At 42.0% G+C, this 25,695-nt stretch overlaps 1 protein-coding gene across 2 annotated transcripts in view; it reads right to left on the reverse strand.

Annotated features, from left to right (window-relative positions):
* Positions 1-407: 407 nt before the first annotated feature.
* LOC136632719 (myosin-binding protein C, fast-type-like) overlaps positions 408-25,695 on the reverse strand; it is a 93,538-nt gene continuing 68,250 nt past the window's right edge. For both annotated transcript variants that reach the window (XM_066607796.1, XM_066607795.1), the window contains 9 exons: positions 24,517-24,684; positions 24,337-24,425; positions 21,077-21,272; positions 17,247-17,386; positions 14,044-14,203; positions 12,060-12,196; positions 7,414-7,600; positions 4,646-4,688; positions 408-2,440 (listed from right to left, as the gene is read on the reverse strand). In XM_066607796.1, the coding sequence (XP_066463893.1) occupies positions 4,678-4,688; positions 7,414-7,600; positions 12,060-12,196; positions 14,044-14,203; positions 17,247-17,386; positions 21,077-21,272; positions 24,337-24,425; positions 24,517-24,684 (1,088 nt within the window). In that variant the 3' untranslated portion in view covers positions 408-2,440; positions 4,646-4,677. The remainder of the gene's footprint in view (positions 2,441-4,645; positions 4,689-7,413; positions 7,601-12,059; positions 12,197-14,043; positions 14,204-17,246; positions 17,387-21,076; positions 21,273-24,336; positions 24,426-24,516; positions 24,685-25,695) is intronic.

Genomic DNA, 25,695 nt, shown 5'->3' on the forward strand with positions numbered 1-25,695 from the left:
CCCCTCAGTCTCTGCACTAGGTATTACACAGTGTATGAGTTTTTTCAGGTGCTTTTCTCCAAAAAAAGACAAGCTCAGTTTTAGGTAATCTGTTGCTGCTAAGTAATATTTCATAGTCTTGTGTTGCTGACAATGTGTCTTTTAAGCAGTCTCTTGAGAGTATTATCTCCAGACAACTTTCTCAAGTCTAATCCAATCATTATAGGTGTGCTGTTTTCACAGGGTGCATGTACTCGCTCAATTCATACTCTCAATTCATGGCTCTCAGCGCCTTGTGTTATCATTGTTTCACAGACAATGATTTCACTATTACCTTCCCTTTCTTTGCACTTGCAGTGACATTGGCTTATTTCCATACAGAACAGTCAAGTCCTAGACTTCCGTGAATAAACAACTCAACAATCATGCCTGTATGAACTTTTATTGACAGACAAAACTTTGATAACACTGTAGCATACAGATCCAATGAGTAACAAGGCTCTAGTGAGTTATCATGACAATGAACTGTCTGTTTGCGCTGTGAATGCCGACAGTTGCGGAAGCCACTCCAATCCCCATGGTACGCACTGCAGACCGCAAATGTATTCAACAAAAGAAGCAAACTGCAACAGTAATCAGCCAAAAATATCATAGCAGCAAAGACTTGATACAGTACAAGGGTACAAACAGTCCTATATCCCAGGTCAGCTACAATGCTGTACTTTTAAATCTTAAACCACATCTAGGTCCCCTGCTGAACTGTCTATTAACATATCACCTCTCCCTTCATATGTAAATTCACAGTATGTCATTTGGGAAATAGAAATTACAAATTAACTATAGTTACAAATATGACTATTCCAAATACAAGACCTTTTCTCATAAGTGGGCCATAGGGCTTTCGTCCGACAACTAAAACTGATCATACATATTAGATACAACATCAACCATCCAGTGTACATGGAGGCAAATGTCTGATTATCTCCTAAAGTCGACTAATAGAGGAAATAAGGATCAGAAATATTTCAACATGTCCCGTTCCTTTTTGTTAACACAGGTATCCGGCAGTGGTTTATCCGAAGCCCCCTATATGGCTAAAGTGATCCATGCATGTCTGCAAGCCGAATGAGAGTTCATCTGACAACGATCTTCTCTTCAGGTTAGTATGGCCAAGTTTACATGTTCCTTGAGCTTGGATGCAATTTCTGAGAAGATCTTGTGATACTTATCTTTGATAAATCCAACATAACTGATTCCATTTTTCCCCATTATCAGTTGAGATTATGGCAACTACATTACATAGTTAGTTTGATTGAAAAAATACATCTCCACCCCGTTCAACCAGAGGAAGGGAAACTGAAAGGAAGGGATATGAAGGTAAATCTTAAAACTTCTTTTACCCTTATTGATGTTATTTTACTACGGAGTCTTAACACATTTCTTAATATCTATTAATATCTATGGTCACCTCTAGGGTTAAGAATTGGCCAGAAGTTTTACCCCCTTTCCTTACCAGGCATGGGCCACCAAGGCGTTTACAGTCTATGGACAGTCAAGTGACTTTAGTAATGGTTGTTAATGTTATATTGGCCAAATGACTTAGGAATTAAGTCTAGGAATAAATAATATATAAATAAGTAAAGTGAAATATAGTTACATGAGTGGGTACATTTCAACATATTGTACATAATTATTAAGGAGAAGTTGGAAATATAGAACTATGATAATTCTAGAATGATATTAGAATAAAATACATAGCAGTCATTTCTCTATACACATAAAGACAATACAATGACCCATGAGGCAGATCAGGCCCCGATGTATGTTTGTGGAAATCCCTTGGTATATTGTGGATGGAAGCTCCACTCCCATTTTTGCAGATGGATGTTAATAGTGCCATAATACTGACTGAGCCTAGGTGAGACCATTATACAGTGCTGACATTATTTTGTCCTAAGATGAACACATAACTTCATACAGTAACTTTACAGTGCCTAAGTTATACCATTGCTGGCTCGATGGCATAAATTTTAGGTCACCCGCCAAGAAAAAAAAAAACAATGGATGTCTATAGTAGAGAAGAGCCTATGTAATCCATGGAGGTACTTAGGCAATAGCCTCTTTACTGTGCTATAATCCGGACTTTGAAAAATACTCTTAAAGAGTTAGAGTTGTGGGGTCACATAGTGCTTCTCCAACTCCCTGATCTATATTTCAAACTGCATGACTACTCAACTAATTGAATCAATAGTTGGCACGCTTGGCACTTGTCGCTTTAACTCTTTAATAACATCTTTCAGATCTTTCAACACTTTTGGCAATTTCAGTCCAATTACATTCCAGATAAACAGCCCAGTAACAAATGTGACATAACAAAACATGCAGGGTGTTGAAGACTCAGTTCTTTGTTTACTTTGTGGTTTCGTTGTAGAAGGCCAGCAGAAGACTCATCCAAACCCCGCTACGAGAATATAAACAAGAAGCAAATTACTGACGGCACATTTATTTACAGCACTAGAAACAAATTGCTGACACAAAAGTAATGAGTTTAGTCAAAGTTTTTCATGCAGATTATAAAGTCTTTACTCTAGAAGATACATTGTAGAACATTAAATGATCTGTGGCGAAGTGGAAAGAAACCTAAAATGAATATCTTTACTATCAGATTGTCATTTTACTCATTCTGTTCTATTCCCACTCAGAGCTTGGTGTTATGCATGGTAGTCTGAAGTGTTTCTTTCACCTTCCCTGAGGATGGTCTGGACACCTGTAGTCCCCGTCTGCAGATCCCCTCTCCCTTCCCCTTTGATAGGTGCGGCCTTCAGATGTCTGATGTTACATATGGTCAGATGGGTGATTCCTGACACTATTCCCTTTATGTCAGCACGGTGGCTGACTCTCTTTCCCCTTTGTGTGAGGACACTTGGACTAGCTATGGTTTTCTAGCTGTTTGCATGAGAGTTCTGAGTGGGTTTTATGTTCTTGGTGGTTTGCATTACCTGAGGTGTTTGTGAACAGCAATGTGTTCTGTTGGGTCTGCGCAGGTGGCCAGACATGTGGTGTATGAACTGTCCTGTTCTGTATGGTATGCATTACCTGGTGTGTATAAGTGTGAACAGTCATGTTCTGTGTGTGTGAACAGTGTCATGTCTTGTGTTTTGTGCTTCTCTCTAGGTACCTAATCAGGCATAGACAGGTCCCAGATGAAGACAGTGAGGCTGTCCTTATTAGGGCGCCATCCCTGCTTTTAGGCATGAGTATCCCACTTCACCATATTAACAAGGTACAGGTTTCCTTCCATCTCTACCTGGAGTGATGTAATTGATCCTTGTAAATACTAGGTGAGTGCATTTGCAGTTTTACTAGGACGCTACCTTGTGTCTGGGCTGAGGCATGGTGTTTTAGAGCACCACACAGATGTAACATTGACTAGAAACAGTACACATAACACCAAGTAGATCTGAGCTGGTTAGAATTGAGATCACATGACCATCTGAGGAGAAAGTGTTCAGGAGTTTCACATAGAAAGAAATAACTAACCAAGGTAACACTAACTCACTTATATACACTGGGGGGATAGCTACATAATGAATGCAAAAAAAATATTTCACAGGTGTGGCCCATTAACTAACTGAGAAATTAATTAAAAGATAACTCAAAGGGGTTTTCCAGGCAAATACTATTGATGAGCTTTTCTCAGGATTGGTCAGCAATAGTTGATTGGCTGGAATACACCACGTGTCCCTGGTTGATCAGCTGATTGGGCACCTGCTGTCAGCGCCACAACACACAAGGGCTATAAAGAAGAAGCACATAGCTCCAACCATTGTGTAGTGGGCAGTACTCAAAACTGCAGGCACAGCCCCTATTAAAATCAATGAGAGCTGCGCCTGCAATTCCCAATCAGACGATTTTTCAGATGTGAGAACTTTGAATGTTATATAGGAAAATACAAAGGCACTGGACTATAAAAAATAATTATGCCATCATGTCCTTTGCACAGTTTTAGTACTATTTTAGGTACTAAAACCAAGGTGACAGGTTCCCTTTAATGCATTTGTGTCATATAGTCTTACCAGAGAGCCACAGCACTGTAAAATCCCAGCTTCTGCTCTGCATTATACTGTATTGTGTTTGGAGCCATCTCTTTCTTCTGGCATGTATGAAAGTGTATGTGTGTTTTACAGCCAGCTGGCCTGAAGTGTCGAGTTAGTTATAAGGTTAATCCATGCTGACCACAAGATCATACATTACTTTTGAGAAGTAAACATTAAACACATTAACCCTTTCAGGACCTAAAAGATTCAACCCAATTTGTGGGCACTTTAAAATTATGGAACAAATGTGTATTTTGGTCCTCAAAGGGTTAAAACTAGAGGTGAGCGAGCACGCTGGGACAAGGCAGTTACTCGAGCGAGCACCGCTCTGTTCGAGTAACTGTATTCTCATCCAAGCGGAGGGGGGGGGGGCTTCAGGGGCGATGGGTAGCAGGGGGAGATTGCGAGAGATCTATCTCTCCCTCACCCCCACTCACCCCTGCCACCCCCAGAGCCTGCTCGGACGAGAATGCAGTTACTCGAACAGAGCGGTGCTCGCTCGAGTAACTGTCTTATCCCAGCATGCTTGCTCAATCTCTAGTTAAAACACATTTTCATGCAATACTTACCATCCTTTTTATCCATATAACTGGAGGCATCTTTATTGGGGAACTACAAATAATATAGTAAATAGTTGTCAGACACAAACTTAGTTCTTAATCTTAGTTAATTTATTTCTGGATATGATCCAGGAGAGGAAACTGCAGTTTCTTTAGGTAAAATCAAGTATTCACATATCAGTTTGGTTTTCTGTGGTCCCAGTCCATCAGAGGAGCCAAATAACAATGCCTGATTTGGCACATCAGAAAGATGGAAAAATACCTCTACAGCGCCATCTATTGGATGGCAGCACTCCTTCAATTCAAAGTGACCTTATAACAAGTCCTCAATGATTGGGAATATTAAACCAAGCCAATTAATCCATCTTTCTGATTTCCATAAATTTCCCAGAGGAACATTACCTTATAAGTTTGCTTACTTAAGGCCCATTTACACAGAGCGATGATCACTCAAACGACAGTTTGAGTGATCATTTTGCATAAACTATTAATTAGCTACTCAGCTACTTAATAGCTTATTAGCGTGCAAATGAAGCCTTTAGCTGAATGCAGTTACTAGCCAGAGGACTCTTATCTCCATTCAGCTCCTTTGTTCTCCAGTGGTTCAAATAGCTGAAACAATGCTATCAGCACTATCCGCGGAGAACTCAGCCTGTGGTCCTGATAAGACCTCAGGATGATTTTTAGGCTGGCTTGAATTCAACGATCAACTAGCAGTGCACGAAAAGTGCACGATGGCCGCACTTTTAGATGCAACGTTTATCGCTCAAACGATCGCTTTTGAGCGATCATCGCTCCGTGTTAATGGCCCTTTAGCTTTTAGGTGTCTCCACACCCCTTCTGGGTGCTGTCATTGGGAAGAGGCTGTGCCACCCCCTGATCCACTCGCCCTTAGGTGCCCCACACACTTTTTGGGTGCTCTCCTGAAGGAGACACAACACCAATTCTGACCCAGATTTGGCACATGCATGACACAAACAATCATGTTCCCCCATAGTCCATATTTCCACCAGATTGTTGCTTTTTGTCCAGAATGTCTCCAGAATTTTAACTCTTCCTACTTTCAAAAGATCTTAACTTTTATTTTTCCCATTGCATAGCAACATGAGCATTTGCTTTTTTGCAAGACAAATTGTATTTTCTTTAATGGTACCATTAAATGTACCATATAATGTACTGGAAAACTTTAAACAATTTCTAAGTGTGGAGAAATCGAAAAAAATCCAATTGTGCAGTTTTTTGGGGGAGGTTTGCTTTTATGACGTTCACAGTGCAGTAAAAATGTATTATCTTTAGTTTGTGGGTCAGTACGATTACGGCAATACCAAGTTTATATAGTTTTTTAATGTAGTATGACCAAAAAAATAAAATGCCTCTTTAAAGAAAACTCTGTCACCATCTATTGACCCCCATAACTTTATTGCATGGTGTCCTCTAGTTTTTCTTAATACCATTTTGGGTTATATATGACTTTTGGATTGTCTTTTATTCAATTTTTTCTTGAAAACAGGGGGACCAAAAAAAGTGCAATTCTGGCATTACCTATATATTTTTCTGATGGCATTCACCAGGTGGAATTAATAATGGGATGTTTTAATAATATGGACTTTCTTGGATGCAGTGACCATATTTTTATTTTATTTATTTTAGTTTTTTGATGAGGCGATCGGGAAATGTTTTTTTATGCTTTTACTACTTAAAACATAAAACTTTTTAAAACTTATTTTTACGTGTTTTTTTAATCCCCATAGGGGACTTTATTTTTTGTGATTGTTTAATCACTCATACAATCTAATGCAATACCATTGCCTTACACCACGTTCTGACACACAAAAGCATATCTTGGTAGGCAATCATTCATGGAAGCCCAGGGGGCTTTCAGAAGGTTCCAGGCTGCCATGACAACTGAACAACACAACTCGATTACATTGGAGGGGGGGGGGGGGGGGACACGCCTTCAGAAGAACCAAATGTCGATGTGGACATTTAAAAGATGCTATCATAATTGCCAATGGCAATTTTGGTTTTGCTGCCTGTCTCTAAGGTCACTGCACATGTTTTGTCTTAATCTTATTTGCGCTGCATAAAAAGGATCACATGCTATTATATTAAATGCACCGCTGCACAAAAACAGCTTCAAGGAGAAACATTCATGTTTATGTAATCTCTGCCTGAAATAGTCTAGGTAACAGGGATTATCTATGATGTCTCAATGCAACATCTTCAAGTGGTTCATAACAATGGCCACAAGATGGCGCTCTGTCTTAATCATCATTCATTGTACGCATTGTCGCTTTAAAGTCCTCAAGCAATTGCCTAGAACACAAGTGTTAATAAAGATACATTATATCACTGGCCATACATGGCACTCAGCAGTGTAATTCTTCTTTTATCTGTTATCAAAACAGAAGATTGTGCGCCGCTTCTCTTTATAAACAGGATGCTCATGAGTCATAATTTCATCTTTTTGGCTGAATACCTCAGTATCTTTCTCATAATGTCTTATAAATGAAGACTGTAAACATTGAATCTGCAGCATATGTTGTAATCTGAACACAACATCAATTACTTATAAACTAAAGTACAAATCATATGGAAGTATATATAAAGTATTATGGACACAGGCATTTTTGCTCTTAGTAAAGGGTTTCTCTCCAGCTTGTGATGACTGATAAGAGAGAACAATATAACACTGCAATATCTAGAGCTATCGATGCAAATTCTACCTGCAAGTATGAAATGAAATGTTGGCATCTGTTTACAGAACTCCATCCTACCTCTGACTTCCAGTTTGCAGTCAACTTCAGCTTCTCCCAGTTCATTAATTGCTCTGCAAGTGTAGGTTCCACCATCAAAAGGACTGGGCTTGCGGATATTCAGAGTGAGGACTCCCTGATTGTGCTTCATGATGAATTTGGGGTCATCTCTGATCTCCACTTTGTTTTTCATCCATATGACTTTAGGCTGCAGAACAAGAAATCCGTTAGAACCCATGGAAGGGCTCATTTACACTTTCAGATAAAATATGGCTCAACTATAGATGTGACCTACAGATATGTTTCTTTCTTTTTACAACTTGCTCCATTTCATTTCTGGATTTTATTCATTTTTATTCTGTATTGTGTTCTGAGTAGAGATGAGCGAGCATACTTGCTAAGGCAAACTACTCGAGTGAGTAGTGCCTTATGCGAGTACCTGCCCGCTCGTCTCTAAAGATTCGGGTGCCGGCGGGGGGTGGCAGGGGAGAGCGGGGAGGAACGGGTGGGGGGGGGGGGAGATCTCTCTCTCCCTCTCACCCCCCCTCCCCCCTGCTCACTCCCGCAACTCACCGCTCTCCCCCGCCGGCACCCGAATCTTTTGAGACGAGCGGGCGTGTACTCACATAAGGCACTACTCACTCGAGTAGTTTGCCTTAGCGAGTATGCTCGCTCATCTCTAGTTCTGTAGTTCTGAGTTGTCTATATTTAATCTAGTTTGACTTCTGCGTTGGAACCTCGAGCTGGTGCATGCAGTGCTTTCTTCCATCTGAATAGCGGGCAGCTGAGCAGAAAGCGAACAGACCCCATTGTAGTCAATAGGGTACATCCTAAAATGGAGCCGTCTGGCACGGGGATTCCAACCTTTGTTCCTTTCTTTTGTTAAGGCCCATTTACAAGAGACGAATGTCGGGCAAATGATGCCCAACACTCGTCAATGTGTGTACTCACTTCTGTGCTGCTGCAGGGGAGCGAGTATACACAGGGACGAGTGTCGGGCATCGTTTGCCTGACATTTGTCCCGTGTAAATGAGCCTAAAAAAGATTGAAGGGGTTTTCCAGTCAAATATTATTGATGACCTACCTTCAGGATAGGTCATCAATACTTGATCGGCTGGGTTCTGTCGCTCAGGACCCCGACTGATCAGCTGAGTGGGCGCATGCAGTCAGCACCGTGAATACACAGAGTTCAGAGCAGAGGTCTCCGCACCGACCTCCGTGTAGTGGTCGGTGCTTGTAACTGCAGGCGCATCTTTCACTGAAATCGACCTCCTGTGTAACGAGCAATGGACTCCGGGCGATCAACTATTGATGACCTATTCGGATGATAGGTCATCAATAGTATTTCAGTGGAAAACCTCTTAAATATTTTTATCTTGTTTATGTAATGATACAGGAATACAGATGAGACAAAGCTGTACCATATACTGCCCCTTTTCATAATAGTTCGGCTACCCTCTAAGCCCGCCTGCTCACGGGCGGAAATCCCACGGCGGGATTATCCGCGGGATTTCCGCCACTGAAAGCCTGCATAGGAGTGCATTACAATACGCACTCCTATGCAGACGGCCGCGGTTTGGCTGCGTGAAATGTCGCGCGGCAAACAAACCGCGGCATGTCCTATTTCTGTGCGGGGCTCGCAGAGCCTCGCACAGAAACGTCACTCACCCGGCTGCCAGCTCTGGTCTGCGCATGCGCCGGCTGCCCGGCAGCCGGCAAATGAAAGAACCGGGGCCGCCAGGCACGGGTGAGTACGCGCTCGTCCCTGCAGGCGCTGGGATCGGGTCCCGTGGAAAGAATTCTCGCCGCCGGATCTGACCCGCCCGTCTGCAGGCGGCATAAATGTCAGTTAGATTAGCTTGTTTAGGTACCTTATTTAAAAAATAATACGATTAAAAACAAATGAAGTTTGTCAAATAAATAAACATTTCTGTATAAGAAAATGTGTTTTAAAATATCCAACTACTAGAAACAAAGAGATTTCTTATGTGAAAGTGATTTTCCACACAAAATACTATTGATGACCTATCATAGGTCCACTCTGGTGATTTTTTAGAATTCATTCCATATGTAGCTACCCCCCTAATATAAGTGAACTAGTGTTACTTTGGTTAGTTATTAATTTCTATCTAAAACTCCTGGCCTGTTTTTGCTCAGATGGTCATGTGATCTTAATTCTGACCAGCTCAGATCTACTTGGGGTTATATATACTGTTTCTGGTCAATTTCACAGTCTGTGTTATTCTGTTAAATGGATCTACTACAGAAACTGCCTACAGGGGGACACAGGCACTCATATCACAGTTAATGATCATCTCACAGCTCCTGTCAGACAGTTATAATAGAGGAGATAACAGGTCGTCCTCCTGACTGTATATTTGTGGTCTATACCTTATTTAGGTGTATATACTGTATATTAATGATAATTAACTAATCCCACAGCAGATGAAAACTGTGTAGCTTTAACTACTGCAGTGCTGACGCATCATTGATGTGTCAGTAAAACCAAAATCTCTCACTCTCAAACCCTCAGAGTGTGACAGGGGGTCAGGGATGGAAAAATGTGTTTTCACCAGAGTGACCCTTTAAAACTTTGTTCCATTCCCTTTATGTAGTATTACTTTTTTAGTCAAAAGGGCACTGAGTTTTATACCGCTTGGCACCCCTCAGGGGTGGTTGAATTTCAAATTTGCTGAATCTTTGCCTTTAATCCATCCTTGATGCAGTATGGATTTTTACACAGATCTCACTTTATCTTTCCACGTATGGACTCAATAAGCAACATTCAGAGCTGCTATCTGACCAGGGAAGTGTTGGAATCCCATTTTCAGCCTGCCAGGCTTTAGTTGACCTAGTGGTATAACAGGATGCTTCATCTTGTGGGGTTAAATTATATTGGGGCACACATGGGGTCCTATCAATCAGCATGACTACAGAGAGTGTCCTATTACTAAGAAGGGCCATGTAGGAGGGTCTCATTACTAAGCGGGGCCACATAGGGAACCCATAGAGTGGGTCATTATTAGTAAGTGGAATACCCGTGGGCACATTATACAATGGGGGGCACTGAAAAGTTGATTAAGGATTCCAGGTTGGGCAGAGTGTGTAGAGGTGAGTCGTGGCTGGAAGTAGTCTCAGTGGCAGTCTTGGCCCAGAGAGAAGAAAATCCAATATGTAATACTCCAAAAAGAGATGTCATTACTTATGATCACTGGAGGTAACTACATTGTAATCACTATCCCTGTGTAGAGTCGGCATTTGAGACTATTATATTGTACTTGTATTATTTAGAATTATACTAAAGCTGGGGTGCTGTATCTAACACGCCGCATTAAGGTTGTCTTATAGAAGATATGATTTTTTTGTGGGGTGGAGGGGGGATTCTGATGCTGTATTCATGTTATGTGTTTGGTTCTGGTGCTGTGTATTTATGTACTGAGGTACGATCTGTTGCTGTATTTATAAATGGGTTAAGGGTGGAAGGACATGGTGGGGTTGGCTATACATGACCCATCTATGCCCACCCACAGTGGCCTATGACTGCACACTATTTCCAGTAATTTGTGTGGCTATCGTTTAGCTGGGTGCAGCCAGCTGCACAGTATTTTTCCACCCTAAGGCCTCAGTCACACGACCGTTTTTTGGTCCGATCTGCAGACGCGCCTGCGATCTGCAGAACTATAGACCAAATGCATCCCAATGGGATCGGTCACATGTCCGCTGTTTATGCGGATGTGCGATCCATTATAGGACACAACGATTCGCAGGACGCGCCTATCTGCGTTCTGCACATCGCTGTGTTTTATATATGCGCTCAATGGGGCTGGCGGCTGCAGCGCCGACCCCATTGAGAACATATACTTAAAGATCGTTCTCCTCTGCCACAGCTGTTACAGCTGTGGCAGAGAAGAAAGATGTTCGCCCATTGAATTCAATGGAGCCGGCAATACATCAGCAGTGTCAAGGCTCAGTCACACGGGCACATCGGTGCCCGTGTTCCTGCATGAGAAGACGGCTGCACTGCAGGTGCGTACGACTCTATGCACCGCCGGAAGAAAGAACGCATGACCGGCTCCATTGCCGGTCATGTGTTCTTTCTTCCGGCGGTGCAGAGAGTCGTCCGCACTGCAGTGCGGCCGTCTGCTTCGTGCAGGAACACGGGCACCGATGCGCCCGTGTGACTGAGCCCTGACACTGCTGATGTAATCAGCAATTGGTAAAAAGGTCAAATAAAAAGTAATTTTAAGAGTTGGATGTCATAAAATATAAATGCTAAGGCCATATTTACATAGCCGAGCACAATTTGCATCCGAGACACCACACATTGCAAGTCCTATTCCTGCATGAAATAACACAGAACTCGCATGTTTTTCTCACCCATAAGCCCTAAATGGGACGCTAGAATTTTCTCAATAGACTTGACACTATATATGGATTTTCACATTACAAGGGTTTGCTTGGGTGCGAGTATTCACAAGGATGAGTGTCGGGCGTCATTTGCCCGGCATTCGTCCTGTGTAAATGTGGCTTTAGCAACAAATCTAAATGAAATGTATTAATTATATTTGCATTTTGTGTTATGTGATAAAATTACATATTCAGATTACATATGCTACAAAAAAAAAAGACATTCTTCAAAAATGCAATAGAAACAAAAAACTGTGTACCTTTGGAAAGCCCCTTACTGCACAATTCAAGGCTGTGCTGTAACCAGCAATCACATTGCGGTCTATGAGAGGGGTAAGGAACGTAGGAGCCATGTTGACATCACGCTCTTTGTAGTCCAGTGGCTTGAAGACTATACCTGTTTAGATATCAAAGATTGATTAAAGCCATGGATAGAAATTACTTGTCCAGAAGAAATAAATTTACAGCTCACTGAGGGATCAGATTGCATGCTTATGAAGAAGAGAGGATGGAGGAAGAACTAAGTCAGAAAGAAGCAGTAAAATACGCAGAAAGAGATGCTGCAGATAACAGTAAGCGTTTTACTGTCTCACAGTTTCTGGATTCTTATCTACACTGATCTACATGGTACTGATACTACTTTGTATGTGATCGACATAGAGATAAGGAAACTGGATCTCCTCTTCTCAGTGTGTACCGTATGAGAAACCTCATAGCAGCTTGTCTATGTCCATCAGCTTAGGAAAAATTCTTATTTAGAGATGGAGCATGCGAGAAGGAAAAACTTAAAAACCATGCAGGTACAAGTTATTTAATGCTCAGAAATAGTGTTATTCCTAGAACAGTTTATTCTGAAAAGTCACCTGTTAAGGCCCATTTACACTGGACGATTATCGCTAAAACTTCGCTCATCGGCGATCGTTTTAGCGATAATCGGTGCGTGTAAATGGGCGGGGGGCACCCGTATTTCGGGCTCTTTTCGCTGATCTCTAAAATCAAGTGAGCTTTATTTTAGCAATCATTTTTATCAGTCGTTCTCCACAGGGAGTGCTTATCTCATTGATTCCCCCCCCCCCCCCCCTGGAGAACAATGGATTTGAGTGCAGCTAATAGCCTCAGGCTATTAGCATGTGCTCAGTGAAGGCTTCATTATCATACATAATTGGTATTTAAGTAGCTGAGAATACTTGAATACCAAATATTTTTGAAGCAAAATAATTGCTCAAAGCTGTCGCCCAAACTGTTGTTTAAGTGATCAGTGAGTGATTATCTGCTAGTGTAAATGGGCCTGTATGTACACTTTTAAATAAATGCCATAAAATGAAATATATGAATACTGATAGTAAATTATTGATTTAGGGCCCTTTTACACGGGATCCCTCAGGAAAAGAGGGCAGAATGGACCAGAGATCTCTTCCACTGACCTGCCTGCATGTTAGCTCGTTGGAGCAGGACCCTCACCCCTATTGTTTCCATCAACTGATTACTATGTAACCATGGTTCTGTAATTTTTGTATTTTGTCTTTCTGTATCCCCCGTCTATGTAAGCGCTGCGGAATATGTTGGCGCTATACAAATTAAGATAATTATTATTCACAGAAAAGGGCAATTATTCATAGCTGTACAACTGCCGCAGATACTGAGCAACAAATGAATCATCGTTCGTTATTGGGTTGCTGACGGAATTTACACTAGATGATTATCTTTCATATGCCCGCAATCCAGCGAGAATCTGAACGATTATCGCTCAGTGTAAAAGGGCCCTAATTAGAGATGAGCGAACGTACTCGGTAAGGGCGATTTCGCAATCGAGCACCGTGATTTTCGAGTACTTCACTACTCAGGTGAAAAGTACTCGGGTGCGTTGTGGGTGAGCGGGGGGTTGCAGCGGGGAGTGGGGGGAGAGGGAGAGAGAGAGGGCTCCCCCCTGTTCCCCGCTGCTACCCCCCACTCCCCTCTGCAACCCCCCGCCCCACAGCGCACCCGAGTACTTTTCACCCGAGTAGTGAAGTACTCGAAAATCGCGGTGCTTGATTGCGAAATCGCCCTTACCGAGTACGTTCACTCATCTCTAGCCCTAATACATCATAGGGGACAATAATGGGGTCTTCCAGCAGCCCAAATGTAATATGTTTACAAAGAACTTGTGGGCCATTTTCCAAATTAAATATTTTTTATTTATATTTCTAGTAACTAACAAAAATAAAATAAGCCAATTAAGCAAATATATGATTTAACACTTACCTGTTTTCTGGATTTTAGCTGTATTCTTGGAAACAGCAGGGTTCTCGCTAAGACCACAAATATTCTCACTGAACACTCTGAAGTAGTATTCATTGCCCATGATTAGATCTGAAACGGTGCATTGGGTTTTCCGGTTGTGCTCAAATACAGTAAACCATTCCTATGGGAAATGACATATGCACATGTTCTTTGAGGATAACATTTTAGAGCAATAATAAAAAAAATAACTTAGAATGATATTTGCCATCACAGTTTATGAGCTACTGTATAATGCATTTGTATAAATCTACCTAAGGCCATGTGCACACGTTTCAGATGAGTTGCTAATTAGTTGAAGATTTCCTGTGCAGACTTCTTAACAAAAGTAAAGTGTAATACATGTGAATGGACTTTAACCCCTTGAAGACCAAGACATTTTTGGCCCTTAGAATAAACATAAAAAACCACCATTTATTTTTATTTTGTTGATCGTTCCACTAATTTTTTCACTTTGTGGTATACTTTTTTCGAACAATATTTTTGGTCACTTTTTATCTCATTACTTTTTAACATGTTCTTGTATTACCTAGCTGTTGAATTAAGTTTCTTTAGTAACTGGGATAAAAATGATTTTCTTAACTATTTACTTTTAGAAAGCCCACATACATTAGTAAACATAAGGATATTACAGTAATCTGGGTAACTTCTACATGGTAGGCCATCTAGTTATCCATCTTGTGATGTTACATAACAGCTGGGAGATATTAAAACAATTTAACAATATAAATGATCCTGTGTTGACTTCCGTTATGCAATAATTGTCACTCAGCAGAAGTAAAGGAACTTGGGGCCTGCAGAAAAGGGTAACCAATTACATAAACAATGTTATGCAAAATGGAAAAATGTTGAACTTCCATTAGTATTGTTAGAATTTCTGTGCCTCTAATTTCTTATATTATGTTCAATTTCAGCATGATTTTAAAGGGATATGTAATCAGGAAATTACCTGTTGTTTAAATGAAGTGTTTATTTTTAACATATAGTTTTTTTTAAGTTTTGGACGTATAGCTATATGGACCAAAAGGACCATAAAAGGGAAGCAATAGGAATAGAGATGAGCGAACGTACTCGTAATGAGTACTTACGCACCCGAGTACCGCCATTTTCGAGTACTTCAGTACTCGCGCGTAAAGATTCGGGGGGCGCCGGGGGGCGGGGAGAGGTGCGGCGGTGCGGGGGGGAGCAGCGGGGAACAGGGGGGGAGCCCTCTCTCTCTCCCTCTCCCCCCCACTCCCCGCCGCAACCCCCCGCGCCGCCACGGCGCCCCCCGAATTTTTTCGCCCGAGTACGGAAGTACTCGAAAATCGCGGTACTCGGGCGAAAAAGGGGCGGGGCCGAGCACGTTCGCTCATCTCTAAATAGGAACTCTCTTTAGTAGATAGAAAAGATGTTTATTAAAACAGAGCTCCAGACACGAAAATGTAGTGCAACGCGTTTCGGAGCTGGCTCGCTCCTTTCTCAAACACAAAAGAACGAAGTCTGTGTCACTTTTTTTCTCATTTCCTATTCTCATTTCTGGAGGTGCCACCCAGACCCTTCTCCATGCATGCTCTCTTTTGATGTTCCCCACCTGGGACAGAGTTCTCCCTCCCACCACCTGTGACCACCACAAGTCTCTTTCTCTCATGTGTTCCTGAGCACTCGTATCCCAGATACACAAGAGGCGCTGTCCTATCTCATCCACTCCATTTTTGAATTTTTTAGTTTTGGGTGATTTTTAGCTAAGGTAAATCATAAAAATATTCTGCAATACACTGTGGTGTAATTCTGCTATTGAAATCACATTTAGGCATACTTTTGTTTGCTTGAGCGAATTCTGAGCCACAATCGTTACATGTAAATGAGCCTTAAGACTTCTTTTACATGGAGCGATGAAATATTTGAATGGGTGAGCGATGACGGAATTTAGTTTTTCATTTGTGCAAGCAGTAGCAGTGAATGTGAATGGCTGAATGATTACTGTTTACACACAACAACGTGTAAACAAGCTAACCATGATTCTCGTTCATTGTTCAGTCATCAATCATCAAATGGTCCAATGGTTTTTTTGAACGATAATCTTTCCATGTAAAAGGGCCCTTAGGGCTTCCTCTGCTCCCTCAGGATGATTAGTAGCAGGGGTTAAAATCCCCTACTACATCAGACTGTTATATGAGCATTGTATGACCTTTACATAAATGTCCCTAGTTGGATGGTAAAGCTGAATACATTATAAGTGTAGGGGTGGAATAGCCCAGCAGTGGACCATTAATCTCCAACACGATGCTGTGGTATTTTCACAATTGTAGGGGTGAGGAATAATTTTTTAAGAGTTTGTCTTTAACTCTTAATGCTCTGGTGGAACATTTGAAATCTGATACTTCTAAAATATTGTAAGATGGCTCATTTTTGTGGTTGATCTGTACTATATTGTAGTATACAGGTATGTATTCCAAACCTACGTCATAGGCCTGTCACCAAGCCAGTAACCTACTACACACTGATGAGGGGTGCAAACCCCAAAATAGTGTCTGTCTGTGTATGGGTCATCTTTTCCTTCTGGAAAAGACTCTGGCTTTGACTTATATTCCCAGTCATTCCTACAAGGCTTGCTAAAAGGTCTGACATGGAAGGCAGCATTTCCCAGAGGAGCATGCATGGCCTTAAAAGTATTTTCACTGGGTTTTCTCCCTAAGGAGAAACCATACCCTTCCCAACATTTGTCATAGGCCTCTCACTAGACAAGCCAGCAAATCCCCCCAAACTGTTTATCTGTGCATGATTACCTTTTTCCCGAAGAAGACTTCTGGCTTTGGCTTATATTCCCAGTCATTGCTACAAGACTTTTTAAACAGTCTAACATTGACTTGGGAAAATGCTACCTTCCAATAGGGGGTGCTATAGAGAGATTGTTCCATCTTTTCATTTGCATAAATTTCCCAGAGAAGCATGCATGGCCTTATAAGTCTCCTCACTAGGTGCTCTCCCCAAGGAGAAACCATACCCTTCCCAACATACATAAAATATAAAACTGTACTGTATATACATATACATAGCATAGACAATATATTATTGTAGGAAGAGATTAAATTTACTTTATACAGCCAGGTCAAGCCCCCTTCCTCCAATCTGCATGAAAATAATCAATGGATACATTAATGGAACAACAGAGCATGTATATTTACCATTGTTTTCTTATCAGCCTTTTGTATAGTGTAGCCTGTAATTTCTGAATTGCCATTGTCTTTTGGAGGTAACCACTCAATAAAAGCATTAAATCCCCAGACCTCTTTGACAGTTACTGCTTGAGGAGCACCAGGTTTTTCTAGAAACATAAGCATTTTTAGACATGTCAAATCTCACAATCTTCAAAAATAATTCCTTAGAAAGCTCGTATTTCCCAGTAAGAGAACGCAGAGCACTTTTTATACTTTTTAGATATTTCTTTGCATTGACTCAATTTTTTCTGCTTCCAACTTGATATTTCTCACCACAAACTGCATATAAATGTAATTTTAGACAAATATTCATAGGCATTACATCATTATGTGTCAAAAACATCTGTGATTTATATTAGCATGTTGTCTATATATAGATGAAGCCTTAAAATATCAGCATTCCTGCCTACCTGGCGTGACTGATACTAAGGCAGTATTTTCTAACCAGGGACCTAACTAGGGAATGGGAATAGTAATCTGATTTTGGTCTACTCAAATATAATTGGCATTAAAAGCAGACAAACTCATTTTTTAAAAATTATACGCTAAAATACCGGCTCAAAAAGTAGCAAATTTTTCCACAAGCCGGGCTTGCGCAAAAATGTTGTGACTTTTCTTCCTCCTGCGCTAGCTCTGCCTCTTTTCTGAAAAGTGGGTGCAGTTTGTTAGGAAGGGGTGTGTCTGCCCTAGACCAACAGATTTATGTATTATGTACAGCACAAACTGGCATAAATTATGCTAGAATTATATGCCTGGTTAGGAGCAGATATACATTTCTGTGAAGGCTCATGGAGGTGCTGTGGATGTGCTGAATACATGAAGAGGTCTGTGCGTCTTCATGCATTCTGCATGTCACGTGCTGAGCTAAATCATGGAAATGCACATAGTAAATTTCCCCCATAGAGCTAGTCTTGCTTAAAATTTTAGAATGTGTTGCCATCCTCACACAGCTTCTTTGTGGTACGTGTAGGATTTTGGGGTTCCGTGGGATAAAACAGGGCATGTATGTATGTATTACGTGTGCTGCGGAAATTGTTGTTTTGTGTCAGGAGTAGAGATGAGCGAGCACGCTCGGATAAGGCAGTTACTCGAGTGAGCATCGCTCTTCTCGAGAAACTGCATTCTCGTCCGAGGAGGCTCGAGGGGGCGGCGGAGGGTAGCGGGGGGGAGAGAGAGAGATCTCTCTCATTCTCCCCCCCGCTCCCACACGCTCCCTCCGCCGCCCCCTCGAGCCTGCTCAGAGGAGAATACATTTACTCGAGAAGAGCGATGCTCACTCGAGTAACTGCCTTATCCAAGGGTGCTTGCTCATCTCTAGTCAGGAGTTATTCAGTATCGATTAAAGGTGTTCAACTTTATAATATGCTTTCTGTTTTAATACCTCTTTTTGTACATATTTGTTTAATTCCCCAATATAATATGGAAATACAATCAAACATTGTGATATAAACACACACATATTTGTAATTATATATGTGATATGGGAGAAAACAGTCATAAAACTAAAGAGAAAATAGTGACAAAATATGTTACGTCAATATAGACGTGGCACAGACATAAAGAGGATAAACCCTCTTGACAGGTGATGAAATGCCAACCTAGTGAACGAGGTTGTCAATATCTTACTAGCCAGCTGATGAACTTAAACCAGCAGGCAGAGCATATAAAATAACTAGGGGAGCCATGCCAAGTTCCCAGAAGAGCAGGAGCGCCTTCATGACCAATTCAGGAACAGTAAATTCACACTTTCATCTCTGAATTAGGAGGGATTAAAATAAACCTTCTCTCACATTCTCTAACTTGTGATGGATCCGTGTCTCTGCAGGCAGTACTGGATATTGTCCAGCAGGATGAGATAAACATAGTTGAAATAAAGGAACCTGATCTATGTAGATTTGCTCTGACATGAACTTTAAATGTTGCATTGGCTAGATAAATAGGGTTAATGATTTTTTTCAGGAGTTTAACAAATGTGAAATGTTGAATTATGGAATATTTTTTGTACATTATAACATATAACATTATGAGAAGAACTAAGAACACCCACCTTGAATCCTACTATGGCTTTATGTTGTCCATAAGTCTTAAAATTAATAAAGTAGAACCTCAGGTGAAAAGGAACACATAAGAAATTACAACGTGTCATTATTTATTTAACAAAACATAGGCCAAAATGCAGAAGCAGTGTGTAAAAAAATAACTACACTATTACTCCTTCCCTAGGAATTAAGAGGGTAAGAGTACTTTTACATGAAATGACTGTTGGATACTTGAGTGCCTGACAGCCATCCCAACGATTATCAGTGCTGTGCTTTCACACAGGAATGATAATCACTTACTGAATGAAGGTGGAGCATGCCAGAGATCTCTTCCAGCCAGCCGCCTCAATTCATAGTAAATAGGCAGTTATTCATAGAAGATCGACTACCTGTTTAAATGGGCAGTCAGTCACTCATTTTTTAGCTCAGCTGAAAACTGAGCGACAAGTGAGCAATTCCCACTCACTAGTCATGCTGGGTCCCGTATTTACACAGCTTGACAGTCATCCGTAATCGCTCACACATGGCGAAAACCAAACACAACATATCAGCACCAACACCTAATAGCAACTGTCAAGCACAGTGGTGGAGGGAATGATGATTTGGGCTTGTTTTGCAGCCACTGGACCTGGGTACCTTGCAGTCATTGAGTCGACCATGAAATCCTCTGTATATCAAAGTATTCTAGAGTCTAACGTGAGGCCATCTATCCAAAAGCTAAAGCTGGGTCATGCAACAGGACAATGATCCAAAGCACACCAAAAAAATGTACATCAGAGTGGCTGAAAAAGAAAAGAATCAAGGTGTTGTAATGACCCTGTCAAAGTCCAGACCCAAATGAAATGCTGTGGTGGGACCTTAAGAGAGCTGTGCATAAATGAATGCACGCAAATCTCAATGAACTAAAGCAACATTGTAAGTAAAAGTGGTCCAAAGTTCCTCCAGAATGATGTGAAGGACTGATAATTTGAAGTAATTGTTTTCTGTATGACTTTATTACTGGTAAATGTGATTCATGGAGTGCAGTGAATTTTTCACACACTGCTTCTGCATTTTGTTCTTGTTTTGTTAAATAAATAATGACACAGTGTAATTTGTCAAGTGGTGTTGTTCTTCATATGAGATTGCATTTACCTGCCGCTAGCACCTTCTTAGGACAAGATTTTTTTCCTATTATGTCCTGATACATAAAACCGTAGAATTCAAAGAGTGGGTACTTAGTTTTTCTCATGACTGTATAAGTGGAAGGCAGCTGGACATTTCAAAAATATGTTTCTTTTGTGCAGGCCAGTCCTATGTTGACCCCATTGTTTACTCTGCTAAGCAGCTGAAAGTGGGTGAGACTGCAGTGTGATTGTCAGCGATCTTCTTAGTTCATACTTTGCCACACTTCTTTGTAGGAAGATCACTGTACATAAAGTAGACATCAGCAAACATAATTTTCACAGATACATACTGTACATATATGCCTATAGTATATATCTCTTAAAGTAAAGCTTTATAATGTTTATGGTACTGTTTAGCTTTTTGTATGAACTGCACCCCATCTTTCCACTCCATATATTACTTATGTATTTTATATATTTTTAGTACTCGATAAGTGAACATTTGTGTAGAATATAACATTCATTTAAATACGTTTTTTTGAAGTAACTTCGGATCTTTTCAAGTTAAAGCTCTCCAGAAGACTAGTCCTTTGAGAAGAACCCCTCATACTATATGTATATTCACAATTTGTTTTCAAGTTTCAAAACCTACCCACAATTCGAATGTTGATATTTGCTGTATCTTCCATGTTTTCTATTTGCACAGTGAGGCTATATTTTCCAGAGTGTGCCCTTTCAGCTGATCTGATAAAGAGGATGGTGTCCATATCAGAAGTTCTGATACTAATTTGCTTGGGATCCAGAGGTTGTCCCTCTTTGCCCCAGGTCACCTTTGGTCGTGGTTTACCCTATTTTTTTCAGGACAGAAAAACTCAGTTAAAGTAATTAAATGTACCAATCAAATATCTAAAACATACCTATCATGGCAGAAATAAAAAATAAATCACAATCAGACAGCTTAAGTTCCATATTAGATGACTAATCAGATATCTCTCTGATATGCTCTTCCTCTCTTAACATGCCCATACTCATTACAATAAAGTTGGTGAAAATGGATGATTTCAATCAAAATGATTGTTCAGCAGATGAAATATAAGAATGTACAATTGTTTAAGTTGACCAATGACAAACCATGATCATTTGAATAAAAGTCAGCCACTTTGAAATTTTTGTTCGATAGTTGGATAAGAGATCTTTCATTCTTATAGAAGATCTTTCCTCCAAGCAGGGGCGTAACTATAGTGGGTGCAGGGGATGCGGTCTCATCCGGGCCCAGGAGCTTTAGGGGGCCCATGAGGCCTCTGTTCTCCATATAGGGAGCCCAATACTATTAATAAAACATTATAATTAGGGGCCCTGCTACACATTTTGCATTGGGGCCCAGGAGCTTTAAGTTACGCCTCTGCCTCCAAGCATGATATTGTCTTGAAAGAACATTTCCAGAAAGATTGTTTGTTCATCCCGTAGTGTCATTGAACACGTATGGCCAGTCTGAACAACTGTAAAGGCCAATATGGTCTAAAATTAGTATGGCTACTTCTGCATAATGATCGTTCACCAGGCAATCGTTCATTGAACACTTGTTCAACCATCAACTTACTTCTATCTAATGTGTATGCAGTGGTGTAGCAAAGTCAGGTGGTACCCGGTGCGGGAAATCTTTATTATCACCCCCCACCCTCCCCGGTAGAGGATCCTATAGATCCCCTTCCCTCCCTCCAGTAGAGGGTCCAACAGATCCCACTCCTCTCCGTAGAGGGTCCTATGGATACAAGCAGGAGCAGCATTTTCCTCAATGACTGGCACATCTGCTGGACATTTTGGCACTGTGCCTATCCAGCAGGGTCATGTGTGTCACTAATGATCTGTCCATGGCATGTAGGGTCAGACATGACACCGCTGTCCTGGGATTAACTCCTGCTTACCTGATGGCGAAGGAAGAGCTCAATGTTTGGGTTGATTGGCTGGGATGTGATGGACATCCGGACTATGACAGCTAATCAGGGACCACTCGTCTGCTATTGCTGTGATGCTGGGGGAATACACACTGACAGCCACTGTCCGCATGTTTCTGGATCTAGCCCAGGGCTGACAGTGACAGCTGCGTCCCTTCGGATGTGGATCTCAGCGTCCTTTGGCTGCCTGGCAGCAGCTGCATCCGTGCGTGCCTGCTCTGTTGCCGTCTTCATCTGTACTGCGGATGGACCCAGAAGCTCGCTGTCGCACGTGCATAGTACAGGGTTTTTTTTACATGTTTTTATTTTCCAGCACCGTCGTTCGGCGATGACGCAAAATCGGTGACCTGTCCGCAATGTTTATTGTGGACTGGTCGTGGGTCAAACAGCTCTCTTGAATTCAATGGAAGTCGTCCGTGTGAAGCCCACATGAAAATGCTGTGATTTTTCTTCCGCGAGCAGAAATCGCAATTGATTTCTGCTTGTGTATAGGAAGCAGCAGATCTCCATAGAAAGTAACAGGCGGTATTTGCTGCAGATTCGTGGTGCGGATGCCGACCATTGAATCAAATATCCGCCCGTGTGCAGGCGGCCTTAAATCTTCAGCTGCTTGGCACTCCCCGCTCGTAGCTTTGCGCAACACTGGTAGCACACTGCCGATTTCTGGTCCTCATTGGTGGGCTGGTTAGGCTGCCTGCACATGGGCGGGTCGGATTCCAAATGTGGAATCCCACAGTGAAATCTGATCATGTGCCCGGCCACTGACCATGTGCCCGGCCAGTGTGGATGTGCCGGTTGTCACACATGCGCAGTACAGATAATGCCACGCCGTTGCTAGACGATAACACAGATCCTGCAACCTTTCTGCAATGATGATTGCGGAAGGGCTACGAGTCAGAAGGGATCCATTGATTTCAATGGAAGCCGTCCGTGCAAAATCCGCACAGAATAGCGAGGAGGAAATCGCGTTATGCCATAGCATGCTATGGGCATTATTGGCTGTGGAATCCGGAAGTGGACGCCTGCTCTGGATTTCACAATGCAAATACACTCGTGTGCAGGCAGCCTTAAACAGACCCAAGATTTCCTCTAGACAACGACTTCCTCTCCTGCTCATCAGCTGTCACAATGCTCCCCACTCTGCAGCTTCCACCCGCCGCTGGAGCTTCAGCCATTCCCAGCTCCATGCTCAGTGAGCAGTGGTGCACCTCCTGTGCCACTGGACTACCATCTTCCCGCTCGTCCAGTGCAGGAAATGCGACAGCATCGACATCCTCAGTATCCTGACCAGTACAGCCTGGAAGCCCCTGCTCCATGATGTAACACAGTCCTGGACCACCCACAAAATGTGACATCACCGAGGCGAGGCCTCACCGCTAGCATCTGTGAGCCCTGCGGTCATGTGCTGAAATTGGGAGACTAGATTGTGTTCTCTCCGGAGAGGTTCTCCTGGCAGCCCATACATTCTAGGCAGTACAAGGAGGCTGCTGTATACTGTTGTTGTCCTGTAGACTGGATGGCGGGCAGGTCCACAGCTGAACTGTCACTCCCCTCAGTGATAGCACCTGGGACAGCCCGCACCTGGCGCACCCCTCTTTCTATGCCACTGTGTGTGTGGCCAACTTTACAGCATGAATCTCACAGACACTTTGGGGCAGAAAATTTGGGACATGCTTTGCCCTCCTCCTTCATTCCCTCTCATAGCAGAAGTCTCATAAAGACACTGAAAGAGAGATATGCTTGGTAGATATGCTGGATGAACAGGATTATGAACATTTACAGACAGCATGCAGGCATGGATAAGAGAAGTTTAAGCTTTCAGAAAGTTAGTAAGATGCCATATTCCTCTAATAAGATTTATCACAAAGATTCATATATTCATGTGTAAAATGTATTTATGCACAAAAATGATTACATTAGGCACATTTCTTTATATATAATTAGTGAAACAATTTACCTGGAAGGGGATAACCAGATTCACTTGCTGCCCTACTTTTCTAATATAAGTTTGCCTAAGGTGTCTAGGCAAACGAATCTTTGGTTGCTCTGTAAAGTGGAAAGAATGAGGTTATATAGAAATGCGTGCTAATGTGGCTGCATAACACTCAAAAAGGTGCTACAATTTCTCGTGACTTACGCACAATCTCCCGGATAGTGACAGGTTGAGTCAGGAATGCCGGCTCACTGTATCCTGCAATATTTACAGCAATTACACGGAATTCAATCCTCTCTCCTGTAGGAAGATCCTTTGCTGTGTATCCACATCTTTCTACCAGTTCAGTATTGGATGAAGTCCATTCGGTAGCTGTAAATGTGAAATTTTTGAACAATTAAATAAATGAACTGGTTACTGTAGTGGTCCAGAACACCATCCTGGTTCCCTCCATAAATGTCATACATGTTTGTCTTATGTCGATGCACTGTGCAAAGCTTGTCTTGTCATATCCAGTGTGTGTGTTGCACAGCTGCGGCACTTGAGAGGTTAACATTAATAAAATCATTGCCTGCATGTAAATGTAACAGCCTGTCATGTTATGTGGTAAGAGTGAGGGTAAACATAGGAGTGTTTGAGAGCGGGAAAAGGTCTTCAATCTGTGTTCAGAGGTCTTCTATCTTGTCTTCAGAGAGAGTGCTAACACAGAGCCACATGGAAGCACCTTTAGCTTCCATGTAGGTGAAGATGGAGGAAGAGGAGGAAAGATATCCCATAGCGTTTGGAGTCTGGATGTGAATGGAGTGAGTCCTAAGATTCTAAGAGAAAGAACATCCCCCAATAGTTCTGTATAGAGGAACCGATTGTTCAGGTACCAATTCAGACCACAAGTTTTACCTGTGCGGCGTCCAAAGTCAGGATCACCGCACAGAGGTACGCTACTGAGACACACCCACGCGCCTGCCGCGTTGGGTGTTATTGTTAATCCTTTATCTCCTACCCCTCTTCCTCCTCTAGAGTGCTCCCAGTCCAGGAGCGGTACCGTCCAGATAACGCAGACTGTAGGACCGGTTTCATCTTGTGTATACTCCCTGACCTCTGATCTCTGGTCTGCTCATACTTGGAAGTATTGTAACTGCCTTTCTGTAAATAAATGTTTTGCCAAAGTTATACCAAGTAAAGTTATACCGGGCCCTAACTATTCCTGGGGACCCGTGGTACTATACACAAGCCTTTGTGTTTTATTCTGTGCCGTGTAGCATACCAGTGTGTGGAAACGGTGGCGTCATGAGTGATAAGTACTACTACCACTCCCCTCATCCCGTTTATTGGCATTCCCTATCTGAGGGGTTTCAAAGGTGGCCTGCCATCCTGTTCTGGCCT

The sequence above is a fragment of the Eleutherodactylus coqui genome, chromosome 6, assembly GCF_035609145.1.
Source record: "Eleutherodactylus coqui strain aEleCoq1 chromosome 6, aEleCoq1.hap1, whole genome shotgun sequence".
In the NCBI taxonomy this organism is placed as follows: domain Eukaryota; kingdom Metazoa; phylum Chordata; class Amphibia; order Anura; family Eleutherodactylidae; genus Eleutherodactylus; species Eleutherodactylus coqui.